This window comes from Alligator sinensis, unplaced genomic scaffold, assembly GCF_000455745.1.
Source record: "Alligator sinensis unplaced genomic scaffold, ASM45574v1 scaffold1213_1, whole genome shotgun sequence".
Taxonomy (NCBI): Eukaryota; Metazoa; Chordata; order Crocodylia; family Alligatoridae; genus Alligator; species Alligator sinensis.
The window spans coordinates 428,287-442,865 of NW_005842401.1; the positions used below are offsets into that span (position 1 = coordinate 428,287).

General features: G+C 41.2%; 1 protein-coding gene and 1 long non-coding RNA gene across 3 annotated transcripts in view; both read right to left on the minus strand.

Annotated features, from left to right (window-relative positions):
• Positions 1-3,097, minus strand: part of LOC112551280 — a 13,005-nt gene extending 9,908 nt beyond the window's left edge. Inside the window, exon 1 of the long non-coding RNA XR_003095548.1 lies at positions 2,994-3,097. This is a non-coding gene — a long non-coding RNA (uncharacterized LOC112551280). The remainder of the gene's footprint in view (positions 1-2,993) is intronic.
• A 7,602-nt stretch (positions 3,098-10,699) lies between these two features.
• The window catches only part of SOCS6 (suppressor of cytokine signaling 6), a 40,546-nt gene continuing 36,666 nt past the window's right edge, over positions 10,700-14,579 (minus strand). For both annotated transcript variants that reach the window (XM_006029875.3, XM_025211347.1), the window contains one exon: positions 10,700-13,239. In XM_006029875.3, the coding sequence (XP_006029937.1) occupies positions 11,512-13,113 (1,602 nt within the window). In that variant the 5' untranslated portion in view covers positions 13,114-13,239 and the 3' untranslated portion in view covers positions 10,700-11,511. The remainder of the gene's footprint in view (positions 13,240-14,579) is intronic.

A 14,579-nucleotide genomic window follows, 5' to 3' on the forward strand; every position in this document is an offset into this window, starting at 1 on the left:
CTTGCTAGCCGTATAAGAGGCTTGAGCGGTTTCCGCCCAAGTTGGAGAACTCCGAGGAGAACCCCGCAAGGGAGGACTCCACAACCATCTGGAGGAGGAGGACTTCACGTCTCATGAAGAACTCTAAGCGCTGCGGAGCCTAACGGACCCAGCGTGTACCTTAAGAAGGCTATAGGGGTCTGATCAACCTCTGGCCTCTCCCCATTGCCGAACGATCCCTCGACGAACCCCTTCCCTGCGCGCAAGTTCCACGGAGCCTAGCAAACTTTGTGTGAGTGTATCCAGAGCTCTTCTCCGAGTTGTTTTCTTCGGTTGACACGACAGGCTCGCGTTTTTAGAGCCTTCAACCGGATTGAGCTAGAGTTCGCGTGGAAGGAATTCTTGTCCTCTTTTCTTCTTTCCTGTCTGTAACTGCAACTCAAGCAAGTTTTCCTGCCTGCACCGCGACCATCTACGGTGTAAGTAAAATAATCTTTAATCAACCGCTACGCATCCGTGCCTAATTCTAGCTTGCCGGCCTGCATTCCCCGACCCGCGTGCCAGGGCTGCTGGCCACAGCCCGCGGTGCGCGCCCCCGAGGGCCTCGGACCGCTCCCAGCCTGCACATTTGCCTCAGCCCCTGCGAGTCTCAGGCAGCTTCAGCAAGTGGAGAGAAATTATCCTGCTTCTTTGCAGCTGGTTTTGCCTCAGCTGCTCCAAGTCTGAGGCAAAACTAATGCAGGGGAGCAGATGAATTTCCCTTTGCTCCCTGGGCTATCCCTGAGATGCAGCAGCTAAGGCAAGGAGTTGGAGTTAGGGAGGGGAAGAATACCCCTCAGCTCCCTGGGGCTGAGGGACCTTGGGTTGGGGCAGGAGGAAGCTCTCCAAGGCAGAGCCTCCCCAGGACCTCCATGCTGAGATGCATGGGAGACACCTGGCCTAGAAGAATGCTCCCCCCCCCCCCCCCCCCTTTTCGGGGGGGGCGGGGACAAAACCGCAGGGCCCCTGGAAAAATCAGCAGCTGGGAAAGGGAAGTGGGGTGGGGAATTCCCCTCAGTTCCCCAGGGCTGCCTGAACTGGGGGAAACCCTGAGTGGAAGGCTCACCCAGGATGGGCCAGCACCCGAACAGGGGTCTCCTTAACCCCATGTGGGGGGGACAGTAGGGGATTGGGGACACTTGGCTGGGTTGGCAATGGCCAGCAGGCTGGGAGATGTGCTCTAGCGCCCCTTGCCTACTGGCCTGAGTCAGTGTAGGTGTTCCCCTGCCTTTCTTGATTGAAAACTGAATGTCAGTTCAGTTGATTATTGGTTCAACCTACGCAGCTTACAGGAAGCTGCCTAGCTTGAATCAATTCAGCCTCAGGTGTTTTGACTGTCTGTACTTAGCCCCCAAGGTTATAAGCAGGTACAAGGGGTGGGGGGAGGCTTATAAATATAGTGTAATATGAAAAGAGACTGGGAGGAGGCCTGAATATGGCTTTACAAAATTTCCCCCAGAAAACAGTATTTGATGAACTATGAGTGCCGTTAGTCCCCTACGGAGCAAGTCAGGAACCTACCAGGAAGGAGTTCATTATTTAGGTGTGGAGGGGTTAAATTCCATATTTTAGGAAAAGGGTGAAGTGTACCAAAATAAGGCTCATTTGGGGATTCAAAAGGGAGGGAAATTGGTTTGGGTAAGCAATAACAGTGGAAGAGAATGGGGGAGCACTAAACAGTAAAGGGTATAAACATTAGGATTGTTTGGGAACCCAAAGGGGAGGGAAACTGAACTGGATAAATTATGTGGGGGTGGGGAACAGGGGCTTTAGTAAATATAGATAATTTTAGATCAAAATATATATAAAAATGCACAGGGACCAAAACAGTACTGAGGGGGTTTCTCTACATGTGCTATTAAGGCAAAGCAATGCAGTCTGGCACTACTTGCACTGGAGTTTATTGCTCCCAGGTGCTACATCTACATATGCTCCCAGGACTGCAGCACACTGAGCCAGGTCAGAGCAGCCCCAGCTGACAGAGGACAAGAGTGGGGTGTGGGGGTCAGCCTGCCAGCCTAGGGCTGCTCCAACCTGGCTCAATATGCTGCAGGGGGCAGGCTATGCCATGAGGGTGCTTCAGTGTGGAGTTACCAGCAGGCAGCCCCCATACTGAAGCACCCTCGTGCCCTGGCCAGCCACATACATCAGTGTCTACATGTGTGCTGCTGTAGAGTCAAAACTGCATGACAGAATAATACTTGCATTAACTGCAGTTAATTAACTTACTTCAACCTAATAAGGCCGCGTGTGTAGACACGAGACATTTACTGTGGAGCTAATTAAGTCTACTCCACAATAAGTGTCTTGTGTAGACGCACCAAAGCATATTACTTAGACCAGGCACAATCTAGATATGCTTTATGTATTATTTACTAGTATTGTAAAGAGGTGAAGGCAGTTCCAATCAGTGTGTCTGTATAATACATGTATATTTATTCACCAGCCAATAAGCCAGTGTCTTGACCAGACTGTTTGAATATTAATTAGCTATATGTACATATATAAGCATTATATTTATTGTACAGTTGATGCATAAGAATTGCTGTATATAATTTATTTTGTAAATATATAACAACTCCAACCTCATGTAATCATGGTCTTACTCCAATCTTGGAGTTTAGTTTCTATGCTTAAGTGAAAAAAAATTAAATTAAAAAAGATGTTGCTGGAAGATACTAGGGCTCAGTTAAATTCCCAGCATCTACTGATTGAAGTATGCTACTACTTTTAAAGTAGACCCTAGCTAAAGTATAACATGAGGAAAGTGTCCCACAAGGAATAATTTAATCAGTATCACATTATGTCGGTATTTAGATTGCAGTATTCTATAATAAGGTCTCCATTGAGCTAGAGGCAAACTAAAATTGCATTCCTTGAATTCTTTACATCATCTCCCAGAACCTAGTACATTGAAACTGAGGCAAGGCAGACATGGACAAAACAGACATTATAGACAAGTTGCAGGAACTCACCATAGCATTAGGTTTCCAACAGTGAATGGCAGCTGAAAGAATAGCTGTATTTGTAGGAGGTCAGGGTCAGGCGCCTTTCCCTGCCTTTTCTAAAAGTAATAGGCATGATGTACAGAGCATGCACCACAGCCTACAGATACAATCAGAAAAGCAAATCAAAAGTTAGTAGAATATCAAATTTGTGGTCAGGAATGAAGCTTCATCTTAGTTAAATACCACAGCAGGTGATGATCAAAAGAGAGCCCTTGGTTTATTAGAAAGTCCCACCTCTTTCCCACTGATACCTCTCAGCACAAAAGATACCTAAAATTTTAAGATACTTAAAATTATAGCACTTACCACAGATTAACTCAATTCTCATCCCTCAGAGATACCATATTCATGAACTCTGCAAGGGCTAATCTCTAGGATCCTGTCTCAATAATTCTTAAGTCAGTTAAAAAAGTGAGGATTTTTAGTGTTAGCCTGCATTTGTGAGATTTGAACAAAAGGAAACCTTTGCCACTTTCCTTCCCTCCATAAAGCACCTCCTTTTGTGCTTTTAAAACAAAGAAAATTGGTAGAATAAGTGGACTGTGGAGCCCCGTGAATCCAGGACAGTCTCTCAAACTTACGCTATCTTCGTCATAGCCCCTGCTTCTCTTTGCTCCATACCTTTGGCTTTTGGTGCAATGTGACACTGATCTACACCCTACAATTACAAAAAAAACAAGCTGATTTCCTACATACCCTCCACATTGCAATTGTACAACTCTGAGCCAAACGGAAAAAGCCTCATTTGCATTTTCTTCCTGACTTCAGTCAAACAAAACTGCCTCTTCTGTTGTATTTATTGCTTTCCCACACTCATGGCAGCAAACATCCCACCGGCTGCATTAGAACATCACGTGGTTCAGTCAAGGCTACTGGTTTGTTGCAATTCCGGGCTCCATTGTGGGGATTCAGAACGCTTACTGTTTTGAGTCAGCCCATCTCAAACAAACAAACAAACAAAAAAAGACTGCAAACGACTGCTTTCTCCTTTCAGAGCTCTATTTCTGCTGCTCCATTTTTGTCCATAGGATTTAAGCATATAAACTTCATCCTAAATACAGTTTAAATAGTTTCTGAATCAAGGTCTAAGACTACTCAAACATTGAAGAATAGAATACCTGCGCTAGCTGGAAAATATAACAAGAAAAGGTAGAAAAAGGAATCAGAATAAGTAAGACATTTTGCAATTTAGAGTGGGCTGCACAAGTGGGAAATCTGTGAAGAAATCTTTCATATTTGTAGGAGGAATATTCAGTGCCAAAGCTTTATTCTTTTGGTACAAACATTATGTTGCAAATATATGGCAACACATACATAAATATAAGCCTTCATTTCTTCTTTTACTCTTCCATGTGCGAGGCAGATGCTATATAAAGAGATTGGGATCTACATTAGAAACTTTCCAGTCCTGTTCACTCATTTTTTAAACGACTCCTTACATTCTCAAACTGCACCTGAACTCCCACGTTTATCAGCTGAAACAACTGAGAATAAACTCTCCAGACTGGTGCAGGTGGAAGCAAATTCATTGGCCTCAGTATAAGTGCTTCAATAGAGGTAACTATGGACCTTTTTTTAAAAGAAAGCAGTTTTAGGACTTTATGTACTTAGATCCAGAGCCACCATCACATGGTATCTTTATTAGCAGCTTTGACACATGTGAACAAACACAGCAGCTGGTTCTTCATTAAACAGATGGAAATAAAAGCCTATATTTCTCAATACATATCAAATCCTTAACAATTCTTCAAGCACAAATTTAACGGTGTAATCTTATTGCCCCCTTAAAAAGGGGAAAGATAGTTTTAAAAAAACTACTCTATGTTCAAAACCTGACACTGGCCAATAGCTGCCGTTATGAATTTTCAAAACCTCAGAAGAAGCAGTTAAAATGTCTATTAAAACTGAGTTTTAAAATTTGAGCATGGAAGATACAGACCAGGGGCAGGCAATTATTTCAGGTGGAGGGCCACTTAGAGAGTTTTGGTGAACTGTCGAGGGCCGCAGGGGTAACCCTGCCCCTTGACAGTTGCTCCACACCCTGGTCGCTATCTTGGGATCTGAAGTCCCACCCCTGACCTTTGCCCCTGGAAATACTCCTTTTGGGAGAGGGGGATTAGCATCTTAGAACCAGAAAAAAATCAAGTCATATGCTAAAAGTCAAACACCTGCTATAACATATTTTATTACAAAAAATATTTTCGTCATGATTTGTGTTTGCATACTGTTTATAGAGGCAAGTGCATAATAACGCTAAAATAAATTCAGTCTTGTGTGGTACGTGTGTGTGTAGGCGGTGTGGCTGTGGGGGGGCATAGGGTTTGTTGGGAGGTTGTGTATATGTGGAGGGTTGTGGGGGCAGGGTATGGGTGTGTTGGGTTTGTGCGGTGAGAGGGAAGATGCGGGGGGGGGGATGTGGGGAGCCTTGTACTCCCCCCATGGTGTAACAGCAGGCAAGGTCCTCAGGGCGCTTGTGCTGGTGCCCAGTGGGGCAGGGCTTCAGCCAGTGTTGCTGCCACTGCTACTGCCTGCCAGCTCTATGCACCGTGGGGGGAGTCCCCCAACTTCCCTCCCACCTACACCCTGCCCAGCTGAGCTCCTTGCTGCTGCTGCCCCCTGGGCATGAGCTTTGCAATGCTGCCAGCCCCAGGCCCCCACTCCACGCTTTCACCCAGCTGCAGCCCTGCCCCCACCACTTCCCTAGCTGCTGCCTCCTGGAGCCAGCAGGTGACTAGGGAAGCCATTTAGGTCCCCAGGGGCAGCAGCAGCAGCCGCCCTGCCCAGAACCTGTGCTGATTGGGCCCGGCCCTTCCACCCATGAGGGTGGGAGCAAGGCACGATAGGTATGTTTGGGGGAGGGGGGATGTAAACGTGGGCAACTCGCTCCCACCCTCGTGGGCAGGGCATAATTTGTTGGTGGGCACCAACATGTTGGTGGGGACCACATGAAAGTGCTTTGTGGGCCACATCTGGCCCACGGGCCATATTTTGCCCGCCCCTGCTATAGAGAGATCTATAATATAATTTGCTTATTCTCAACAGTTTAATTATTCTTCTGATTTAAAGTGTTCTTTCATTTTATGTTTAAACTTAAAATAGCAAATAAATAAAAGATATACCATATTTCATAGTGTATACGTTGACACAGTATATAAGTCAACCCCATTTTTCAGATCCAAAGAGTTAGGAATTTTGTAGATCCAGTGTATGTTAACCTAACTTTTTCGATCAGAAATATGGGGTCAACTTATACCAGCCCCTACACGCCCTAAGTGCGGGCCAGGTACCTGGTGGGGTGGACACATGCCACAGCACTGCTTCCAGGAGATGGGGCTGGGCTCTGCTGGCACAGCCCCATCCCCTACGAGCAGCATTGCTTGGGCTGTGGCAGCTAAGCACCAAGCCCAGTACCACTCACAGGAGATGGGAGTATGTCAACCAAGTGCCAAACCTGGCCCTGTCTTCTGCATGTGGTACTGCTGAGTGCTGAGCCCAGCCCTGTCCCCTGCAAATGATACTGAGGTCGACACTCAGCTGGTGTGGTCCAGGCAGTGCTGCTCACAGGGGATGAGGATGTATCAGCTGAAGTTGCAGCAGATAAGGCCAAGCTTGGCACTCAGCTGGCGCAGCCCCATCTCCTGCAAGTGATGCGGTGCTCGGCTAGCACAGCCCAGGCAGTGCTGCTCACAGGGAATGAGGCCACGCAGCTAAGCACCGATCCCAGCCCCAGCCCCTGAGAGCGGCTCTACCTGGGCCACAGCAGCCGAGCTCTGAGCTCAGCCCTGTCCCCTGCAAACAGCACCAGATTTGGTGCTTGGCTGGTGCAGCCACATCCCCTGTGAGCGGCACTGCCTGGGCTGTGCCAGCCAAGTGCCTAGCCCAGCTCCACTCTTAGGGGACAATGATACAGTGTAGTAATCACGTTTGAATTATAAAAGTTCAAAATTGGGCTTCAAACCTCGACTTATACACTGTGAAATACGGTATAGTTCTACTTCTATTTTCCAGCCACATTACAGTTAATTGATGACTTGCCTGAAAATGATAAGCTCTCACTTTTAATAAAAAGAAAACACATAAAACCCATGAGTTTCAAATACTTTTAAAATTAAGACTTCTTTGTTCTTGTTTACCTTTTTCAGAAGAAAATATTAGAAGCAGAATACCAACATATTTTAAACACCCTATTTTAATTATGTATTGGCAGCTTTCCCAGTTGCCTCAGAAAGCAAACGTGATACCTAGAGCTATAACTTATTAGAAAATATTAGTAGCAGGAAAAATTGCCGCTATGGTCTGATCACATCAATCAATGAGATATAAAAATAGTCAGCTATTGATAGAGAAAAAAAATCCCTAAAAAAGTCAATAAATATTTCAGGGTTTCATTAAGTCAACAAGTACTGCATGGATTCTTTTGTGAATGAAATTTTTATTTACACACTGTATCTAGAAGCAGATACATAAATCCTTATACAATTATTTTTCAAAAATGTGCAAGAAATTACTATAATTTTGTTTACAAACCAAAACACATATTAAAATCAATGGACTTTGGATAATTCATTCTGTGATGTGCTTTTGCACAAATAGTGCACACCTGGTTTGAAACATACAGAAAAGTATAAACTACAGCAATCTGGATTGCAAATATTAATTTCATGGCACTCCATCACCACTATAAAAATTCTTTAACCCAACATATACTCAGTACAAAATTCAGTAATATTTTTTCATCAACTGCATGTAGCATTTGGAAACTTTCAAGATACAGGAAATTCCATAATATTTGCCATATTATAAGCTATCAACTATTTCATGTTTTAATAAAGAATGCTTTAAGTTTTACTGTTTGCAGAACTTTAAAAAGTATTTTAAAAAACTGGCAATTACTATTGTACCCAGAGTTTAGCTTAGAATTTAAAAGTTAGATAAATGAGGACTATTCCTTACTGGAATTATAACCTATATGTTGCTGGTATTATGGTTTAATTTACAGTTCCTGTATTCATATCATATGAAACGCGTGGTAAGAAAACTGCACATATTTTGCCTAGCCCAGCAGTCAAAGTTCATTTAGAAATGTATTTAACAAAATGTGAAATACACTTATTTGAAAACTTTTAAAATTAATAATCGTATTACAGAACCTATTGATGATGGAAATTCACCTTGATAAAAAAAAGATTATTTTCATTAATGTCAATAGCAGGTTAAGTGCAAGTGGATCAGAGAATATAAATCAATTTGTTTGGCTGAAACACTTTTACAAATCAAAGAAAACCTTGGTAATTTAATGTACAACATCCAAATACAAGGTAGATTTTTATTTTCCCAAATGGCAAAGCAGCCAGTGTTACCAATAACATCTACCGTTAATACCACAAAATCAATAATCAGTCTTATTTCAAACTTTTGTTTTCAAGTACATTTTACAACACTTTATATGTGAAAAGTGCACACCTCTTAAATGCTCAGACTGTTGTGCTGAGTAAAATAAGCACCGATTTACTTTAAAAGGACATGGTCAAGTAGTTTTTATTCTTTATTACTGATCTTCTATTCAGAGGGAAGAAAAGTTATCCATTATTTTTCTTTTCTTCTATTTGGCAAACAGATTTTGTTCCTTCATTTTTATGAAGCACAACCAACACAACTTTTCCTATTTCCAGTTGCTCCTACGCACTTTTAAAATTATTTTATAACTAAATAATGTTACCGTGATTGTCACAGTAATATCTATAATAGGCAACTATAAGTATCTCCACCTGCATTTTCAAAACAGGGTTTTTTCTTTTGTGCTTCTCCTGCTGCTTCAGTAACACAAAAGTATTCTGTGATTCTCAGTAGAGCAGATATTTAAAAAAAAATTGGCCTTTACTGTATAGCAGATTCAAAAAATATCATTTTCAGATTTACAAAAAAAAATGCTACGTAGGTCACCTTTTAGGTGGAAACTACTTGACAAGATCCTTTTAGTCAATACTATATGGAAAGCAGAGTGGCAAAAAGAACTGGACCTTCTATTAAGTTCAGGATTAAAGAACACAACAAGGCAAGGAAGATAATTTAAAAACCATTGGGTGAAATAAGCCAAATGAATATTTCTGAAATAATCAACTTTTATATGTAAACATACCAAAATACATGAAGAAATGGGAAAGAAATTTAGCACACAAGTTCATGTACATTTTCTTAACATAGTAATGAATTCTGAATATCAATTTCACTATTTAAAAAATTCTTGCACAAGGTCCATTAAATACTTCTGCACACAGCATTCTGTAAATACATCTTTAATTTGTTAAAAGCTGGGGCAAATTTAACCCTTGTCCTAATGTACTAAGCATTCCAGTGATTTTATATTATGTAGTCTGTCTAGTTTGCATGGGGAAAGAATTTTTAAAGCGACGAAAGTGTTGGAGATTTCATCCTAACACATAGGTTTTTCATATTCCGTAAAAAAATTATTTCCTTTTTCCTCCCCCTGGGTAAAGTCAGAACACTGTACCATGCTATAGATTATTGTGCCTTTTTAATAAGGTTTGTAGTCCTGATTCAGGGGGGAAAAAAATCAGTAGGGAATAATCAGGATTCAAGCTTGCATAAATTCGGGTGGCAGAGCAAACAAATTAAACATATATACTTTGTTCAGGATTTTTTATGGCAATATTTTGTTAAATTAAAAAAAATATTGGACAAAAGAAGAAATCCTTATCCTCCCTCCCTCCAAGCAACAGACAAGCTTCCCCTGCCTTTCATTCTTCTTTTTTGCTGTCTAAAAAATAAATGAAAAAAATATAAATTTAGTGTATCAATTCAGGCAACCCATGAGTTAGTGCCATTGCAGCACTGTGCAGCAATACTGTATTCAATACTAAGGACTCACTATAGGGGACAAAAAAGCTAGCTACAGTAAGAAATCATCAAAAAAAATCATCAAAACTGCAACAACCTTTTTCCAAGTTGATTTTTATTGAACAGCAACTCATACCAACTGCTGATGGGGAAGGTGACAAGCTAAAAATATAGTATTGATTCATTTAAAAAAAATAGCCATTGCCACCTTTAACAATGAAATCACAAATGCAGTACAGTCAGAGAGAAAAACCAAGAAAATGCCAAGGATAAATATTGCACAAAGAGAAATTTGCAATCTAGACTCCATGCTTCAAATGCAGAAGTCTTTATAAGAAGGTCAGATTAACTATAGGCTCTGAATCCCAGTATCCCGTCAGAAGTTAGAAATATTTCCTCAACAAATTTAAAATTCCATACATCAAAACATACTTTTCATGACAGCTTCTGAAACTTTTAGTAACTGAAGCACTTAATGATGGCATATTAAAACACAGCCCATTTTCTTCAGTTTGGAAGATTTTAAAAATGGTGAATGATAGGTATAAATTTTAAGTCCCTTCTCCCATAAAAACACAACCAAAATAATATTAACTGTACAACTGAATCTGAAATGTGGAAATCCAAAAAAAGAAAAAATGTTTAAAAAAACCTATCATTTTGAAGTATGGTGTAGAGAAGAAATTATCTTCGAGAAGGTGAGGCTTTTAGGTGTCTTACCATATGTCTATGTCATAGATTACTTCATAGCTCTTATAATTAGGAACATTTCTATAAATTATTTTAATTATGCCATCAGTGATTCATGCTCAATGTTTATCCAAATATTACAATTTCCACATTTGTATTATGTAGCTATTGTCAAAGACTATTTTAAAAGGCCATTTTTAAAAGGATAAGAAAAAATTATAAGAAAATGAAACACAACTCCTCATAACCAGAAATGTGTACACATTATAACGTTATTTAGGCAAAAGGGATTTTCCAAAGACAGGCTGTGTATCTGTGTTCCATCAAACAGCTCTATCAATTAATAAGTTCTAAATTAGGGTACTTCTACAGAAATTTTTAGTTAGGATGCCAGGAAATCATTTTAAATGTATATCTAAATTCTGTAATTTAGCATAGTAGTATGTTTTTTCCACAATTATCTTTATACAATAGGCCATTTCAAGGGGGGAAAAAAAAACCAAATTCCATTCTACAAGTTTCATTTGATTTTTTACTTATGGTTGAATACACATGAAATGTGCTTTCAATGCATAAAAATCACAGTGGATAGCAGCAAAGGACTTGAGGAAAAATAAGGAGAATTTGATCATTCACATTGTGATTAATCTGCACATTTATGAAAGATAGTAATTTCACACTTCTAAAAACCTTGAGACCATTCTTAAAAACAAAAACAAAAACAAAAACTGTCCCCCCCAAAAAACTGAAAACAAAACAAAACAAGAAAAAAAACAAAACAAATGCATTACTATTCTTTACACACAAAAATGAAATATTGTTATGGCAGCAAAAAATTTTGATAGTTATGAAAGTTTGTAAACTGTATTTCAATCTCTCTTTTTTATTTATTTTTTTGTTGTTCCCAAAGTGCAAGATGCAAATATCCCATAAGCTTTCAGTAGTGCTTCTCCTGTAAATAATCCTTCATTTTGTTTGGCAAAGGCAGTTTCTGAATCAGGTCTATTCGAGTGTACTGACGTATAACAAAACGACACAGATACTGTAAGGAACGAACCTGCATAAATCGAGATACTGGATTTGTCAGTCTCACTGGGTAAGTTGCAGATCCAGGCAATCGAGACCTTGAATAGCAAAATGCGCCATTTTCAGAGTCCCTGATCGAATGTTCAATTAGATCAACTATAGAAGTATGTCCCTCCACATCTGGTTGTTCATAAAAGCTAAACCTACCATTTGAATGTTCAATTCTAGTATGAAGAGTTTTACCATGGGATCGGAAACTCAGGCTTAAAAGATAACGGTCATCAGAACTATCTCGAACCAGAAATGAACCATCGGGCACATTTGCCAATTTTCCCTCTGCCTCCCAACGTGTGATAGGGCCCCAGTACCATCCTTGTTTTGCAAGTTTTTTCAATTCTTCTGTGAGACTTGTCACAACCATAGGACCACTATTTTGTACAGAGTCATACACTCTTCCAACTCCAGGGGCAGAGTTAGGATCAAAATTCAAATGGCAGCGCATACTTTCAGCTACGTGGACATCTGTGCCAGTCAGGCCACTGAAGTTCCTTTGGATTTGATTATTCTGCATCGGAGGTAGCAAAGGTGAGAGTGGAGGGACATCATTGTGGTTAACTCTTGGACTTTGCAACATGACTCCCGTGGTACCAATCAACAAGCCATTCACTGCCTGGTCCACAAAAATATCTGGAGCAACAACCACATCTTGATCCACTTGACTCTCCTCTTCATGAAAAGCGTTTCCGCCCATTTGGGAAGAAACAGTAGAAACTTCCATGGGTGAGGAACTATCCAGACAGTAACTACGTGATCCTTCCAAAGGATACATTCCCTCATCTAAAGGCACAGTATACTGAATGTAGTCCTGAGGCATTAGTCCAATAACTACAGGCACATGTTCATCAATGTGAAGATGTAAATCCCCATTCTGAGATTCTGTACTTTTTAATCCATTATTTTGTTCTTGGAACACATTATCTGACTGTAAGTCATGGAAGTCCTTTCGAACGCCATTCAGTGCTGGGCTTGGATTAGAGGAGTGGACCAAGGCCTTAACTTTCACTTCCATTTTGATACAAGTTTCTTCCGAGTTGGTTGGCCGTAGGGGCCAGGGAGTTGGACTATAATGGTGGTTACGGAGGGATGTGGATCTTAAAGGTCTTTGAGCTCTCACATCTTTGAAGGTTATTGGAGCAGATGAGGAAGAAAAGGTGTCGTCATCAGCAGAGCTTACAGATGGCGTGCTACCTTTGCCTTTCTGCTTTTGTTTTGCTGAAAGCCTCCTTTTTAACGTACCCATTAAGCTTTCACTTTTTGATCTATTTTTGCCTTTTTCATCTTCACTGTTGACTTCACAGCTAGCCAAATCTTTACCATAACAGCTGCCAAACAAGGAGTCATCTTTTCCAAATTCACTTAATGACGGCTGCTGGACCACTACAAAGTCACTTTCATCTTTGCTTTTATTTAAGTTAAAGGACTTGCGAATTGTTTTGAGACTAATTTTCTTCATTATGACAAGTTACCAGGACTGGCTGATCAGCAATGCTTCTGGTGTTTTTAGCCCTAACACATGTAGAGCAGTCTTTGTTTCATTTATGTGTTTTATCCAGCCTCATTTAACTTCAAGAGCCATTTCCTGGAAACAAATAAAAAGACAGTTTCACAAAAAAAAAAACCAACAAAACAACTCTGTTAAAAGTTTTCCATGAACTTTGTAAATAAAAGAAAAAGTTCAAGAAATAACTTTAAAAGTCTGTCTTCCAGCTCCCCTGCCAGTTTTTCTTATTTTACAATCAGAATATCTATACTTCCTTCCCTCGGAAACAGATCAGAAAAAACAATTCTGTTGATCAATTGGCCTATATACACAAGCCCTGAAACTGACCCATCCACCACTACCCCATTGTTTAGTTACCCCTCTCATTAGTCCAGACATGCTGGGTGAGGAAGACAGACCACACTGCCTGACTGCTTAGTACTACCCCCTTTCTTCTTCTTCCTCTTTTGTAGAAAGTTGTAAGCGGAAGCATGGCTTCCATCCCCAGCCAACAGAGATAAGATGATGGAACTGGCAAATGCAAGCCACAAGGCACAAGGCTACAAGTTATTTCCCTCTGCTTTCCATCTAAAAGTGAGGACCTGATAAGGAATTGTGACTAAACTAAACATAATTTCATGCCACTCCTTACCTAAGGGCCATATTTTCTTGTAAAATAGCTTTAAATGAAAGTACTACAACTACATTTACTCACCAGTGAATAACAATCAACTTTATTTTTAAAGTTTATCAGGGTATTAGCTGGCACCTGCACCCGGTCAGCTGACCAGAAGGAAACAGGGATCTGGGCACATATAAGCCCCAGGGCTGGGGCTGGCAGGGGGTTAGTTCTCTGTCAGCAGCCAGGGGTAAGGAGCTCTTGCATAAATGCTACTCAAAGACGCTTTGTTGCCTATTCTGCTGCTGGTAAGACTAATGGGCTCTAGGAGCTCCTAAAGTGTCTGGGACTAGGAGGCACACATTGTTGAGAAAGAAGCATGCCTCCTTAAAGGGGCAGTGTGTGGCCTCCAATGTTATTGTTGTTATGTTATAGCCCAGGGGCTTGTATTTATGCTGTTGTTTGAATCTGGTGGACTGGGATGAGGCTATTTGGGGGGGGGGGGGGATGAGGCCTCCTTAGGGCTGACGTGACCCCAGTGCCAGTGAGAGTGCCACTACAGGGAGCGGAGAGACCCCAGCACCAGAGGGCACCGCTACAGGGACCAAGGGCCCAGTGACAACGGAAGACTGAGATAGACTGCAGCCTCATCAAAAGAGACAAGGGTTAAATACAATCTGTGAGCCATGGGGTATGGTAAAGGGGCAGTTTTGGAGCTACGCATCTAGCCCATAAGGCTTAGTGGGCCTTGAGAGGCACTGACTTTAAGTGAGATCCGGCAAGGGATCCAAGATCAGCAGAATCTAGTGGGGTTCAGCAG